Below are 14,494 nucleotides of genomic sequence, written 5' to 3' on the forward strand. Positions count from 1 at the left end.
GGAGTCTTCTAGATAATTAGCCCTCTGTCTGCCCTCTATGGTCACATGCATTATCTCCAGCTCGTTCCTATGGTTGCTCAGGGTCATGCAGTGCACTTACTCTAAAACAACACACGCAGCTGAGAGGCATGCCAGGCTTACACTAGAAAAACACCAAACTAACAGTGACTGCTGCTTCACCTCAGCTTACTCACTGTGGGTGCTTTCACACCTGACAGTCCGAACCGTGTTCCGAACCAAGGTTCATGTGTTTGCTACATTGTATATATTTGGTCCGCTTATTTTTGTTTTCACACTGCAGTTTAGGGAGCGCACCAAAGACCTTTGTGTGATACTCCTACATCCTTTCATCATCACTTACGTATCGATGCGCTTTCCTTAACTTGGCGCTGATTGGTTTTGATAACACGTTGGCGTGTTGATAATTCAGCGGGTGGTTCATTCGGTGGAAAGCCTTTCCAGGATATAGGAAAAAATAAATGAACAGATTCATTTCGTCTCCTTAGTAGTGCTGCTACTGTGTTTATATCATCAGCAGCAGCAACTTCAGGCACAGTACTCTAGGTCAGTGTTTCTCAACCAGGGTGCCGCTGCACCCTGGGGTGCCGTCTGGCTTCATCGGGGGTGCCGTCAAAATATTGCGCCTCACGTGCATATTTCCTTTCCAGAGTCAGCTCGTGTCGGGGTGTGTCCCAATTCACAGGCAGCATACTCTGCAGGATGCGACCCACAGAGGCGGTGTATTACTGCGCAGCTGTGACGCAATCTGTCTTCGAATACAGCCTCTGAAGGATGCAGCCCCTAAATTGGGACACACTGTAAAGTTTTTGTCCCCCCACGCGATGCACGCGCTATTTTATTTCATATTCCGCCAGCAACACCCATCGTTCTCACCTGAAGTACTGCGCCAGCACCCCCCCCCCCCTCCCCCCTCCCCCCTCAAATTCGCCAAACGAACGTGCTCGTCCGAGAGGGTACTGACTGCAGCCTGCAGGAAGGCGGAGTTGGACGTCCAGTGCGTCCACTTTGTTAGCGTCATGTCGTCCAGTCCCGCCCACTTTGTCCGCATCATGTCTTAGCTCCACCTCTGAACGGAATTAAACAATGTACAGGGCAGCGGACTTTAAATATAATGTGCGGCGTCGTCCGGCTTAAACACTGTGTATACACTACAAGCTTGCGAGACTGACAAGGCGTGGCGTGGACAACGTGGGTAGGACTGGACACGCTGGACGTCTAACTCCGCCTTCCCGCACACTGCAGTAAGTAGTAGTTGTTTTTTTTTTCTTCTGCTGCCCTTGTTGAGGAACGCCTGATCAGCTTCCTGTAATTGGTTCAAAAGTTCGAACCATCCAGAAAAGCGCTTTCACACTGCAGGCGAACCGGACCATGGTTCAGAAGATCCGGACCGATTTTGGTCGGACCAAAATCTGGTCTTTTGGTCCGGACCGTGGTTCGCGGCCCCTTTCATACCTGCTACTTTGGTTCGGACCAAACTGAAAAGTCCGCAACCAAACGAGGCAGGTATGAAAGCACCCTGAGTCTGCTTGATATAGAGAAGTGGTGCTTGAAGGCTGTGAAAGATAATTCATTTCGCTGCCATCTAATGGTAAAGAGCTGATTGACACAAAAAACAGTATAAAAAGCTACAGTAACACACAGCAGACTGAAAATAGGCACTTTTTGTTTTTATGTCGCTTCCATGTTGAATGGATTACATATATGAGAGTCCAAATAATCGTATATTGAAAACCAGTAAAGAAATAAACAAAAAACAGTCAAGTTTCAGTCGTGTTACAATAATGTGCTAAAACAGTAATATTTCACCAGTCTATTCTTACAAAGCCATCTCTGAGACAAAGTTTGATTATGATAAGCAGATAATCACTGAATCTGGTTTTGTCTTCAAAAGTAAACACAGTTCCTTCATTTTAATTTCATTTTTCAGCAACTGTACACAATTACAATGTGCATTTATTCATCCTTGTATTGTTCTCATGTTCCTGCTTACAATTTGGGTTTTGAAATAAATCAAAAACATATTCTGTATTTTTCATGTCTGTATAACAATTCAGAAAGCCATGTGTCCAAAGAAAATGTTCATATTCTGATGTGCATTGCATTTTGTTATGAATATCACTTAAAGGGATATCAACCGAACTCTATGCTTCAGTCACAAATAATGGTGTTTGGTAATTCTGTTTGGCATCTTTACAAAACGCATCCAAAGTTCCCATTAAACAACAAATGTAGAGATTTATGTCTTACCAGCTTCAAAATGATTATATGATATGATGCCTTGTAATAGGAAGAACAGCATATCTGTCAGAATCTTTGGTAGAGTTGCACAAACTGAACACTAAGACATATTTGTGTAAAATCCTGTAATATCAATTTACTGCTTTAGTCCTCATGCTTCATTCACTTCAGAGGACAGTTCTGTATCTCTTAGCTTGTCCAGAAAGATATGTGTGTATGTGGTGTGTGCTCATAGCATGACTTGTATTAATTATGGATGCATAGCATTTAAATTGGATGCAACTATTTAACTAATCTGTTATCCCTGTGGGGATTTATAGGATACCATGAAACACTGTGTAGTATATGTCACAATGCAGTCAATTATTTTTGATGAACTAGTTATTCTCTATTTTAAGTTGTTTGTTTTTTTGCTGAGTAAGAACCATGAAAAGACATTATTAAGAACCTGCAGAAATAAGGCATGTTTAAAGCAGCTTAAAGTTCTGCAAAGTGAGACTTCTGATATGTACAGTATAATATATTGTTTTAAGGAAACTCTCTTTGCTGCAGATAGGAACATGAAATGTGACTGACTGACTGAGAGTTATGGCATGTATCACATAATCACTCCATAAAAAAACCCCAAAAGAAATATGTTCTTATAAGGATAATAAGCCATGATTCACATATAAAAAAAATCACGCCACCTTGGATGGCTAATTTTATGGTAGCATTCCAAACAAACTGGTACCCAGATGATCAAGGAGGTCAGAAATAAAGTAATTTTGGATTTTTTAAATGGCCATGAAAAACAAAATATTTATATTTCTTGAATATAACATTATATACATGCTAAGTGATTTTATACCTGTAATGACTGACAGCATATTTTCACAAAAATTGTGTAGGTGTATCATTTATGAGAAAACAAAGACTGGATTATTATCATCTGATATTTAGCATTAGGGTATCTTGATCATAAATATGTATAATGTGCTTTTTCTTATATTTATACATGTGTAAAGTTCAACCTTCTTTTCACATATACCTGCTTAGAAAGCCCTCTGGAGCACATAGGGTTAAGAACTTTGCTAGAGGGCCTCACTGTGGCACATTATCAGACATGAGTATTGAACCCAAAACCCTGCAATAGGGCATACATGAATGAGATTTTTGCTGGTGTACTGTAAAACTTGCTCAAACTCACTACAGCTACTATGAAGAATGTCTTTATGGGTGGAGCATGTTCAGGTCAGTTGTGAACACAATGTTCTGATTGGCAAGCAGTTTTTCTGTGCTTTTTAACAGTCTGTTGCTTTAATTGAATCAGAATGCCCCGATCTCTGTCCCCCAGGCCTGTGCTGTCTTACTGGATACACTCATGCCCCTGAGCCCCGGAGCCGGAGGCCCCAGAGCAGCAAAGGGTCTGAAGGAAATGTGAGGATGGCCAGCAGAGGAAGAAGAGGGAGAGGAGGAGGAAATAGAAGAGGGTGAGGAAGAGGAGGAGCTAGGAGGAGCAGGTGGGGCAGAGTGTAGAGGTGAGGTGACAGTGGGCCCCTCTCTAGGTGGCTCTGGCAGTCTGTGAGGACGGGATGTGATTGACGGTAACCTGCGCACTAAAGATATGGCAGGACTGAGGAGCGCCCCCTGGCTGCCCAGAGGAGCCACACGCAGGGCTGGTGAAGGGTAAGCCAGGAGGGCAGCGTGAGGGGTTAGGTCACGGCGGCCGTCAGAAGTGAAGGGGGCTGACGTGATTGGTGGGCTGGAGGGGCCGCCGAGTTGAGGGAAGGAGCCCCAGGGCCAGGGGGTGAAGGGTAGGGTAGATGGGCTCTGGTGTACAGGGTCTAGTTCGCTGGCACAGTGGCTTAGGTGGGAAACCAGGCGTGCCCCGATGGGATCTGCAGACTCCACCCCCTCCAGAGAACTGAGGTACCTCACTACCTCTCCCACGCATTCACGAAAACCCAGCGTCCTGTAGTCCACCGCTAGTGCACGGGCATCAAAGTAACCTGAAAGAAAGACATTGTCACATTGTTAAAAGCTACTCACAGTGTACATGCCAAATCTTATGGGACACTTGCATTCTGAAAACAAATGTGGATCCATAGTCACTTGTCTTTTTATAAGGACAATTCTAGCCATATGCTGCCAGTCATAATCATTGCTACCCACTGCACTGTCCACTTTAAATCAAAATGTTTTCTATTATGAATTCCCGGTACACATGTGACACTGGGGCCTGCACAACTTCAGAAAAGAAATGTCCCATCCATCTGGCTCCCAATATAAGTGAGCTCAAGCCATATACTTTGATTAACATAAAAAAAAAACACCCTTGAAGGTTCAGATGTTCAGCGGGCTAAACTCTGCCACTATGCTCGGGAGATCGATGGCTTGAATCCTGTTCATTGAGCTTGCCATCAGCTACTGGAGCCCTGAGAAAGCACAACTGGCCTTGCTATCTCTGGGTGGGTAGATGACGCTCTCTTCTCACATCACTTCAAAGGGTGATGTCGCTCAGCACGAGGCATCTGTGAGCTGATGTATCAGAACTGAGTCGCTGCGCTTTCCTCCGAGTGCGCTGTGATGCTACTCGGCAATGCTACATCAGCAGCAATTCGAAAAGAGGTGCTTGCTGACTGATATATAAATAAAAGATTCACCCTTTAACGTAAGCAAAAGGATGCCAAAGGAACAAGTCCCTGAATACAAAAAAACAAATAGAAATAGTAAAAATGTCTATATGATGCTAAAGTGGAATGCAATATTACATATTTAGAGCTGTTTGAAAAAATTAAGAAGCTAAAAATGCTGTATTATTAAAAACACTTCTTAAATAAAAGGTGATTAGGCTTATCTCTAATCTTTCAAGCCATGGGCCTAATATACTTATGATCACATTTGTCTGACAACCCACAGTTCAAGGCTCTCAGTCTACCCTGAAGCAGAACTAAAGACTAATTAGTGTTAATTAAGTGGGAGCAGAAGAGTGAATAAAACTAGCTGTATGTATCAAACAGGTGGTCTTGGAGAAACAACTGTTTTTATTAAATCATCTTCTAGACCAGTGTTTCTCAACCGGGGTGCCGTCTGGCTTCATCGGGGGTGCCGTCAAAATATTGCGCCTCACGTGCATATTTCCTTTCCAGAGTCAGCTCGTGTCGGGGTGTGTCCCAATTCACAGGCAGCATACTCTGAAGGATGCGACCCACAGAGGCGGTGTATTACTGCGCAGCTGTGACGCAATCTGTCTTCGAATACAGCCTCTGAAGGATGCAGCCCCTAAATTGGGACACACTGTAAAGTTTTTGTCCCCCCACGCGATGCACGCGCTATTTTATTTCATATTCCGCCAGCAACACCCCTCGTTCTCACCTGAAGTACTGCGCCAATATAAATGGTAAAATACAGTAGATCAGTTATTTATTGGTTAAAATATCCTGAAATTCTATATCATTTTAAAAGGCAGCTGTTTTTTTATTATTTATTAAATGATTTATTATAAGGAATTAAAAGCCTAGGCTTATTTATATACAGGTACAAATGAACTTCAAATTGCATTTAGTCTTACTTATCATGTCTGCTTACCTTTCCCTCCCATGGCGTGCAGCAGTTTGAGATGATCCACCGTCATTTGTAGAATCTCAGCCTTCTCCAGTTTAGATGAACCCTGAGGAAAAGTGGAGTAGATGCATTTACTTATCTGGATTTGAGACATATGACTGGCTACTATCAAATGTTATATATCATTGCTGTCCAATCAACAAACAAACAAATTAATGTATGTAAATTTATGAACAAATCTTGAGATCATGTTAACATAATGGGCTGAGAATTATTTTTCCAAATACATAAATATGACAGTATACATAAATTTGTAAGTATACATAAATTTGACAGCAACTAATAACTGATGATGTTTTGCAATTTTAGAAAATGTACTGCATTTATCGTTCACTTGCATGCCATAACCCTCCTGTTATGTTACGGGTCAAATTGCCTCATTTTAAAGATCTAGAAAAAATAGTTGACAGGAACTTCGTCTGCTTGCCTTAATTAGAGTATTTAACATATAATAAGAAAATGGTTTATGTGACATATTTGCAACCACACCCTGCAAAAACAAAAACTAATACAAAATTGCAATGTTATGTTTCAATGTTGTATAAAACTATTGTGTTTTATATGTTGGTCTTTTAAAATATTAGAGTAGAGAAACATTTAAAAAAATTGAACATGTATTTTTTTCAATCCTAATTGAACCATTACTTGTTAGAGGTAAGGAACACCATAGCACTCAAAATTGATAGAATAGTTAGCAATGGAGTTATTAATTAAATATTTATTTACTGCTAGATTTTTTTGGTTTCAGACATCTTTTGGTTAATTAAACATGCACCGGGTCAATATGATGCCATTGATGTTCCTGGCAAATGATAATAACAGGAGGGTTAAAGCAAGTTCAAATGGGGCCAGATGGATGGGACATTTAGTTTCTGAAGCTGTACGGGCATTTAACATTCCTTAAACCACATCATCATTTATGTACTGGCATAATGCTATAGAAGGTATTACCACCCACAGTGGACAGCACAGTAGGTGGTAAGGATTATTACTAGCAGCATCTGGCAAAAATTTAATTGTCCTTATGAACAGACAAGTGTTACTGGCAGAAATCACATTTACATTTGATGCTTGAGCCCCATAAGCACATTTCGCAGGTCAGTGCAGTCGGTTTTTTAGCTTTCATAGTACAGCACATAGCATATTAGTGGTACATGATACTAATTCCTGCCCAATGATACGTAAAACATCAGTGCATATTCATTGTAAAATAGCAGTCCTACCTGTTTCTCAAAGGCACTGGGAACAAGTCTCCTCAGCTCGGACAGACTGTGGTTAATCCTGTCTCTGCGCCTCTTCTCGATGATCTAAAGCATTCAGAGATCACTGCTGAGTGTTGAGTTTACAAAGAAACATCTTAAAAGGGCTTTTGCTTTCTTTATTTGTCTCTATGGACTATATAGAGCCAGAGAAAAGGAAACTGCAACACAGTTGTTTTCTAAAAAACAAAAACTGCAATATAAAGATTTAGAGAAAAGGTAAACTCACCCCTCTTCTCTTTTTCCGGGCAAGGATCTGTGATGTACTGCCTGGAGACATGGAACCAGTGACAGGACTGCGACAGAGAGAGAACGAGAGACACAGAGAGAGGAAGAGAGAGAAAAAGAGAGAGAGCGGGACAGATCAAAGCTTTGATGTCATTGCATATTGTTGTCATTATTGTGCTTAATACAAGGCAGAAACACAGTTGCACATCATCAAACTCAATCTAATTTGACTTTGAGAACAGCTAGACACAGGAGCGCCTGGCAGCGAGAGAGAGCTGGATTATTTTGGTTTAACGCGTTTCAGGACATTAGTTTCACTTGGCTGACATGCCACGCTTCGTGCATCTTACCAAAGCAGTTTTTTTTAAGCTAAGAAGACACGATGATTACATATCTGTAGGGCATGCTAGAGCCGGGTTTGCGTGAGTTTTTGGGTTCCTCCTCAATCCTCTCGGTGATCCTTCCTCAGCATGGATCAGCATGGATGGTTTGCTTGGGCCCTAAGAACCACTTCCAGGAACATTACACTGTGTGTTTGGCTTTGTGATCTTGGTGACTTATTCATGTGAAGCCATTTACTCATAATACCATTTACAGTAAAGGCAAGCGAAAAGATTGGTCTAATCATCTTGTCTAATCTCTTTGTTATTTGTTGTCACAAGGTTTGGTCCTCCAACTAAATTAGCATGCTACAAGCAGTAAATATAGTATATAGAATAATTATAAGTAACTAATATCATATCCATTGAATTTTTCACATTGTCTATTGCAGCTAAATAATGCAGCATTGACCTGTGTGATATGCTCATAGGACATCTTGCATATATGAATATGAATGTGATTTCTGCCTGTTCATATGGACAATTCTAGCCAAACACTGCCAGTCACAATCATTACCACTCACTGCACTGTCCAGTGCTAAATGTTCACGCAACTTGAAATGAAAATGGAATGTCTCTTCCATCTAGCACACACTATCAGGCCTTGCTCAAACTCTAATAATTCATATTGCCTTGCCATAAGTGATAAGTAGTAAGTGTTGGACTTCAAAGGACTCACAAGTGTAAAGGCCAGAATGGAAGTCCAGAACTCGAGACACATTTCTTACAGAGTTCTGTAAAGAGTTCAAAGAGAAAATATTGAGAAACTTTTACACTTCAATCTGCTCTTAATTTCTGTACAAAGCTTTGACACAGCTTTTTTATTAAGGGAAATGAGGAAACAACATGAGGGATAAATTAAAGTGTCTCTGCGTTTATAATACAAATAGTGTGAGGAAATGGCCAACTTTAATATGAAATCATTTGTATGGCACCCTGTTTGACTGTGGCTCTCCACTGGAGGAACTTCTAAATGACTCAAAGCTAGTTCTGATTCCTGATGGTACACCTATAGTCTAGACTTAGTAATACCCTTAGTTTAAATTGTGATAAAAAACCATGATACCTTAAATTACTACTACCACACATATCTACATGCATTAGGAAATGATGGCTAAGAAATGTTGAGTGGGAATAACTATTTATGTCTATCTTAAAACTCAGCTCTGCAGTATTGCATGGTGTGTGTTTCAGCGTCCTCTGCAAGTCTGGGTAGGCTGCTACTTTGCTTCTATAAGTGTATACTCTTACTTCTTACTGTCATGCAAAACCTTGTAAATCCAAAAAGTTTACAGGTGAAAAAAAAAAAAATTCAGTGGAAGTCAACGTAAAAAAAGTCTTCAGTCTAAGCATTTCTTTTGGTCCATTCATCATACAATTTAGGCACAGTGCAAAGGACAACTGACAGCTGTACATTATGTCAAAAAGTGAAAAATGACAAAAAAAAATGTGACTGTGATGATACACTACAAACAAAAGATTATATATAAAATATAAATTAATGAAATTAAGTCACTGAATCTAAAGTGCGGAAACAGACCAGTCTCACAAAAACAACTTTCAAGACCAAGACCAAGCCACATTCTGGATTACAGCACATAACCCCCACGGAGGACCACAAGCCTTCAGAAAGCTGACAGACCATAACTGTCCCCAATGCTGCAGTTAGTTACAACCTTGAAGCAATGCTCCGCATGCAAATTTATACATATCCTGTCTTCCACATCATGTATCAGTGGTACTCGGTGGTCCCCTGTGTTGGACAGTGCCCTCAGCAGGACAGTGTGTGGGTCAGTGGTGAAGGCCTTGGTGTGTGTGAGCTCAGTCCTCACCAGTAACTGTCCTCCTGTCCAACATCGATCAGCTCATCCGTGTCCGAGTCTGGAGAGCTGTAATCGTGGGGTCTCTTCATTTCTCTTCTCTTTAAGTGCCACTCCTCTTCTCTTCTCTCAGGATGGACAGAAGAAGAACCGGTAGATGAGGGTAGAACGTTTTGGAACTTAAAGTTGATGATGGTGGACTCACCAATCTTCTGCCCTCCACAAACAACTGAGTGTAAAACAGACAGCCTCTGGTGCCAGCACGCCTCTCTCTCTCTCTCTCTCTCTCTCTCTCCGTGTCTCTTTCTCTCTCTCTCTCTCTGTCTTTCTCTCTCTCTCTCACCACAATAAAAGTTCTAAGTTTAGGGGATCTTTATTAGTGCTCTCGCGCTCTCTCAGTCTGGTCTCTCTGTCTCTCTCTTCACTGGACCCCCAGCGCTCTGCCACTTGCCAAGTCACATTCTCTTCATCCCTTTTGTACAGTGGCACTTCTCTCTCTCTCTCTCTCTCTCTCTCTCACACACACACACACATTCACATTCAGAGTCTGTCTTGTGCTCCTCTTGTCACTCCTTTTCCTCTTACACTTTTACTTTTTCTCTTCATCTTTTACTTTTTTTATTCTTTTTTCTCACATTTCTGTCTCTCTTACTCTCTTTCCATCCCCTAATCATTTGTCCCCCTCTGCCTTTCTGACATATTAATACTTTCTAATTAATACTGGATCTATTATGTCTTCTGCCTCATAATTTGTTTTTCTGTCTGTCTGTCCTTTTCTGCGTTTTATTCTCTCTCACTCTTTTTTCACTTACTTATCTCTATTATCTCTAAAATTAGTCCCTTTTACTCGTTCAATAAACAATAATAATAATAAGAAGAAGAAGAAAACAGCATTTTTACAACACTGTGTTCGTGTGTGTGTGAGAGAGAGAGAGAGAGAGAGAAAGAGAGAGAGAGAGAGAGAAAGAGCGCTTTAAGCTACTCTGATATGGATGCTGTGCTCATGACCTGTTGTATGAACAAAGAGAAATGTGGGTCAAAAGAGGAATCAGCAAATGAGAGCATAGATAATGTTGATATAATGCTCTCACACACTTTCTCTGTCTCTCTCTCTCTCTCTCTCTCTCTGTCTCACACACAGGAGACATGTGATTATTTTATAACATTTCTGTACAGCCTATATTAGTGACAGAACCCAGAACCAATCTTAAGAGTTTAATGCCCAAAATCTACTCCAAACTAAGCTATTACATAAAGTGGTTACCAGAATTAGACCTGCAAAATGCATGTAGAATAAAAAGTTATATTTAATGTTTTGTATTTGTTTAAAGAAATAACAGTTCAGTTTCTCTGCCTTTATAGCAAGTTGAGTTAGGGGATCTTGCACAATATATTAGAGCTAGTTTTTTACATTGTATTTTAAAAGCCAGCAATGTGGCAACATTATACCAACACTCTGCTTTCACTCACATCTTTCGAGTAGTTCTGGACAAAGAGGGTTATCTCTGTTCCTTGTACACACACTTCATTCACACTTGCTGCCACTGGAGCTTTGGGCACTTGTCACTTGTTGTAGTGGGATTTAAATGTTTGAATGACATGAAACTACTTCTGGCACCAATGCAGGAGGAAGCCTTTTCAGTACCTCTGTGTCGCAGGTCATCTAAACTAAACTAAACTTCCTTAGTTTACCTATATTTCTATCTGTCTGTCTGTCTGTTTGTCTGTCTGTACTTTGTGGTTTACTATTTATTGTTAGATTTAGGCTGAGGTACTGAATTTGTACAAAAAGACACATCAGAGAGTACTTGTAGACAAAGAGAGTTTTAAATATCCATCAAAGTTTTTTTTTATTAAAAAAACCTCTTCAAAAAGTTTTTTTTTTCCAAAATCATTTTAAATACAAAAAAGAATTTAAAAGCATGTTATTCTGAGGGTTGCAGTAAAAAACTGTAGAACTGTAGGATTGTGCTGTGGAGCATTGGAACTGTGTTCTCTGGAAAGTTTGAGCTCCATTTATTACTTTTGGGAATGGTTGGAAAGTTGGAAATGAAGTAGAGTGGAGAACATCCAATATCATGATCTCACTAATATTTTTGCCACTGAACACAATCAAATCCTCACAGCAATGCTCAAAAATGTAAAAAAAAAAAAACTACAGTAAAGTACTGTAAAGACAGTTACTCCAACAAAAGCATGGTAAACTCTTTTTACAATGCTTTTTCAATAGTGTTGTCAATATGGGGACAGTTTCCCATAGTCTCAGTCTCAGGATTCATCTCTGTTTGGGACAGGCACAGTCTAAAGGCACAGTTCTGTGAATTTGTAGCCATATTCCTTTTCTGTACATTACTTGTTCTATGTATGCACACAGGCACGTGTGTGTGCGCGCCTGTGAAAGTATGTGTGTCTGCCGCTGCTGTTAGCTGGGTATTAGCTGTGTAAAGACCCACACTTCCTTTGGCTCCTGCAGTTCGTTCAGTGCTGTGAGAAAGAGGTGGTGGATGTCATTAGTAATAAAGCGGAAGCGTGGCGTTCGGCCGTCGCCAGAGGCTTATGGTGTGGTGTGTGAGTCAAGATGAGTGTAAGAGATCCCCCTTTTCCCTCCATCCCCCAACTCCATCTCCTTTCATTACCAATCCCTCTTTCCTTCAGGTCTGGATCTTATTTCTAACCCTCCGCCTGAAAAACAAGAAGAAAGCAAGCGGAGAGAAAAGAGTAATCTATGAAGTCGGGCCTTCATGTGTCTCTGTTGTTATTTTTATCATCTCTCCACTTCAAAGCTTTATTTCCTCTCCTTCATTCTGAATATTTTTCTTTCACAAGACTCTCTCAGGCTCTTTCGCCTCTTTTCCTCTCATTCTTCCTACTCGTCCTTCTTTTCTGCACCTTTTTGATCTGCTTTGTGGCACACTTCCTCTTTGGGGGGACAAATAAAGAGAGAAAAGACTGAAAAATGAACAAGAAAAGAATAGGACTATAATTAGGCCAACAAATAAATAACATCATTTATAAAAATCAGTTTGGAAGGGGAAAAAAACAGAGGGCAGAAGAGAACAAACAGAACGCTGGCACAGAGCGAGGGAGCGAGGGGGGATTCAGAGAGATTTTTGGCGTTTTTGCTCGGCCACTTCAGTGCTTTCGCTGTGCCCTCCCTCCTCACCACAACAAGGCCGCCTCCACAATTGAAATTAACAAGCTCATATTTTTACGAGTCTCACACACACACAAAAGCATATGTGCACATGCTCGCTCACACTCCGGCCTTCTCTCTCCTTTATGCACATGCATGTGCTCACGCACACTGAGCCAAATGCCATTATAGGCTGCAGTTTTGCAAGTGATCATAATGCAACCAAGAAAACTGTATTTACTGCATGTATAACTGTATTTATACCCACAGTGCATTCATTATTACAGCCTGTGCATGTCTGAATTTCTCTTGTGCTAGTGGCAGACTTTGAGTTGATTTCTTTTTAATCTGACACACTCACTTAAAAATAAGTTAAGCTGTGTCAAACAAATTAAAGTGGAAATTACTTAAACATAAAGCATGATCCATGATCTAGAGCACTTATTTTAAAAGATTATCTCTTCATCTAAACAAAATGAGATTTGTTGCCTTTTACTGCGCTTTCACATTAAAAGCCGCAAACAAATTTAGTGTTAACATTTAATCCGAGTTCAGTGAGTTGCCTTTCCAGGTGTTGTGCCGAATTGTAAACCCCTTCTACAATCTGACTCCTTTTGTATACTTTTTTAGTTGTTACTGAATAATAAGTTTTGTACCTGAATAATAAACCTGGAATTGAAGAGGTTAATGTATAAAAATAGTTCTCTGATTATAAATAATAAATTTTTTGATTAAAGCATTGTTTGTATCTTCTATCATGTAAGCATTTATCTTATCCCTAAGGCATTATGGGGTATATTATAAAGTATAAATAAAAAAATATACATTATAAATGTATAAAGTTGGTTCTTATATCCCAGTTGTGTGTGTCTCATGTTAGGGTTTAATTGTACACTAGGAGTCAATGAAACTTATAAGATGTATTACAGCCGAATATGGACCAAGTTACTTGCTAAATAAAGGTACTAAAATGTGACTTTAAAGACCCCACCCAGTAATATGTGTTTGCTCCATGTCAAGAATGCTGTAAACATTTCAGCGGATTCTAGTCCATTCAGTTATCCAGTATGTATTAATCAGCTTTGTTATTTTACTCCAGAGAAGGTTTTAGAGAAAAAGGCTAGGCTAAGAGGAGGCTAATTTGTACAACATAATTTATGAGAGACAAATATAGTTATCTGCAAAACAGAGCAAAAGCATCCTGACCAATCCACACACGCACACACACACACACACACACACACACACACATACAGACGTGCTGCATGTGACAGTGTGGAGACAGTGTGGAGAGTGGTGTGAGAGAGGCTGGCTGTCTCTGACAGTTTGAGAGAATGGTCGTGGTGCTGTTTACCCACTGGGCCCTGCCTGCCTCATCCGGCTCCCTCAGGATAAATACGGAGGGTAAAAGCCAATGAGGAGCAGCAGAAAGGGCCCTTTGTGGCCCCTGGTGAGGTCCCTTTCAAGCCCCGTTCCCACAGTGCAAAGCCCCCGATAGAGGGCCTGACTGCGGTAACTCTGGCTGGTGCCGAGGACGAGACGGGCCCGTTAGGCCTCACCAGGCCACAAGCAGCCATTGTCTGTCACCACAGAAACCAGCGTCTTCATGTCAGACATGTTTTCTGTTTGTTTTCTTTTTTATGTCTTTAATGTGGCCGGGGGAATGTTTCCTCCCCTTTGTCCACCCCCCAATCCCCCCGATCTCATCCGCATTTCATTCCCCCCTTTTTTCTCTCTCCCCCGAAACGCTGTCGTCCTCTCTCCGTCTGTCTTTTTTCCCCTCTCGAAGATTGTCATTTGTAAAGCTCT

The 14,494-nt window shown here is 40.8% G+C and overlaps 1 protein-coding gene across 1 annotated transcript; it reads right to left on the reverse strand.

The window, feature by feature from the left end:
• Positions 1-1,673: 1,673 nt before the first annotated feature.
• heyl (hes related family bHLH transcription factor with YRPW motif like) lies at positions 1,674-10,731 on the reverse strand. The gene is made up of 5 exons (XM_007249325.4): positions 9,565-10,731; positions 7,354-7,420; positions 7,089-7,172; positions 5,830-5,911; positions 1,674-4,250 (listed from the first exon to the last, which is right to left on the reverse strand). The coding sequence occupies exons 1-5, from the start codon at positions 9,642-9,644 to the stop codon at positions 3,568-3,570; spliced, it is 996 nt and encodes a 331-aa protein (XP_007249387.2). The 5' UTR covers positions 9,645-10,731; the 3' UTR covers positions 1,674-3,567.
• Between the last annotated feature and the right edge of the window lie 3,763 nt (positions 10,732-14,494).

Source organism: Astyanax mexicanus, chromosome 3 (genome assembly GCF_023375975.1).
Source record: "Astyanax mexicanus isolate ESR-SI-001 chromosome 3, AstMex3_surface, whole genome shotgun sequence".
Classification (NCBI taxonomy): Eukaryota; Metazoa; Chordata; class Actinopteri; order Characiformes; family Acestrorhamphidae; genus Astyanax; species Astyanax mexicanus.

What these genes read in the sequence shown, in the direction of transcription:
- heyl (XM_007249325.4), bottom strand. Translation starts at nt 9,644, where the DNA reads ATGAAGAGACCCCACGATTACAGCTCTCCAGACTCGGACACGGATGAG. An exon ending in CCCGGAAAAAGAGAAGAGGG is followed by an intron (nt 7,173 to 7,353) that starts GTGAGTTTACCT and finishes TGAATGCTTTAG; the next exon opens with ATCATCGAGAAGAGGCGCAG. An exon ending in CCAGTGCCTTTGAGAAACAG is followed by an intron (nt 5,912 to 7,088) that starts GTAGGACTGCTA and finishes ACTTTTCCTCAG; the next exon opens with GGTTCATCTAAACTGGAGAA.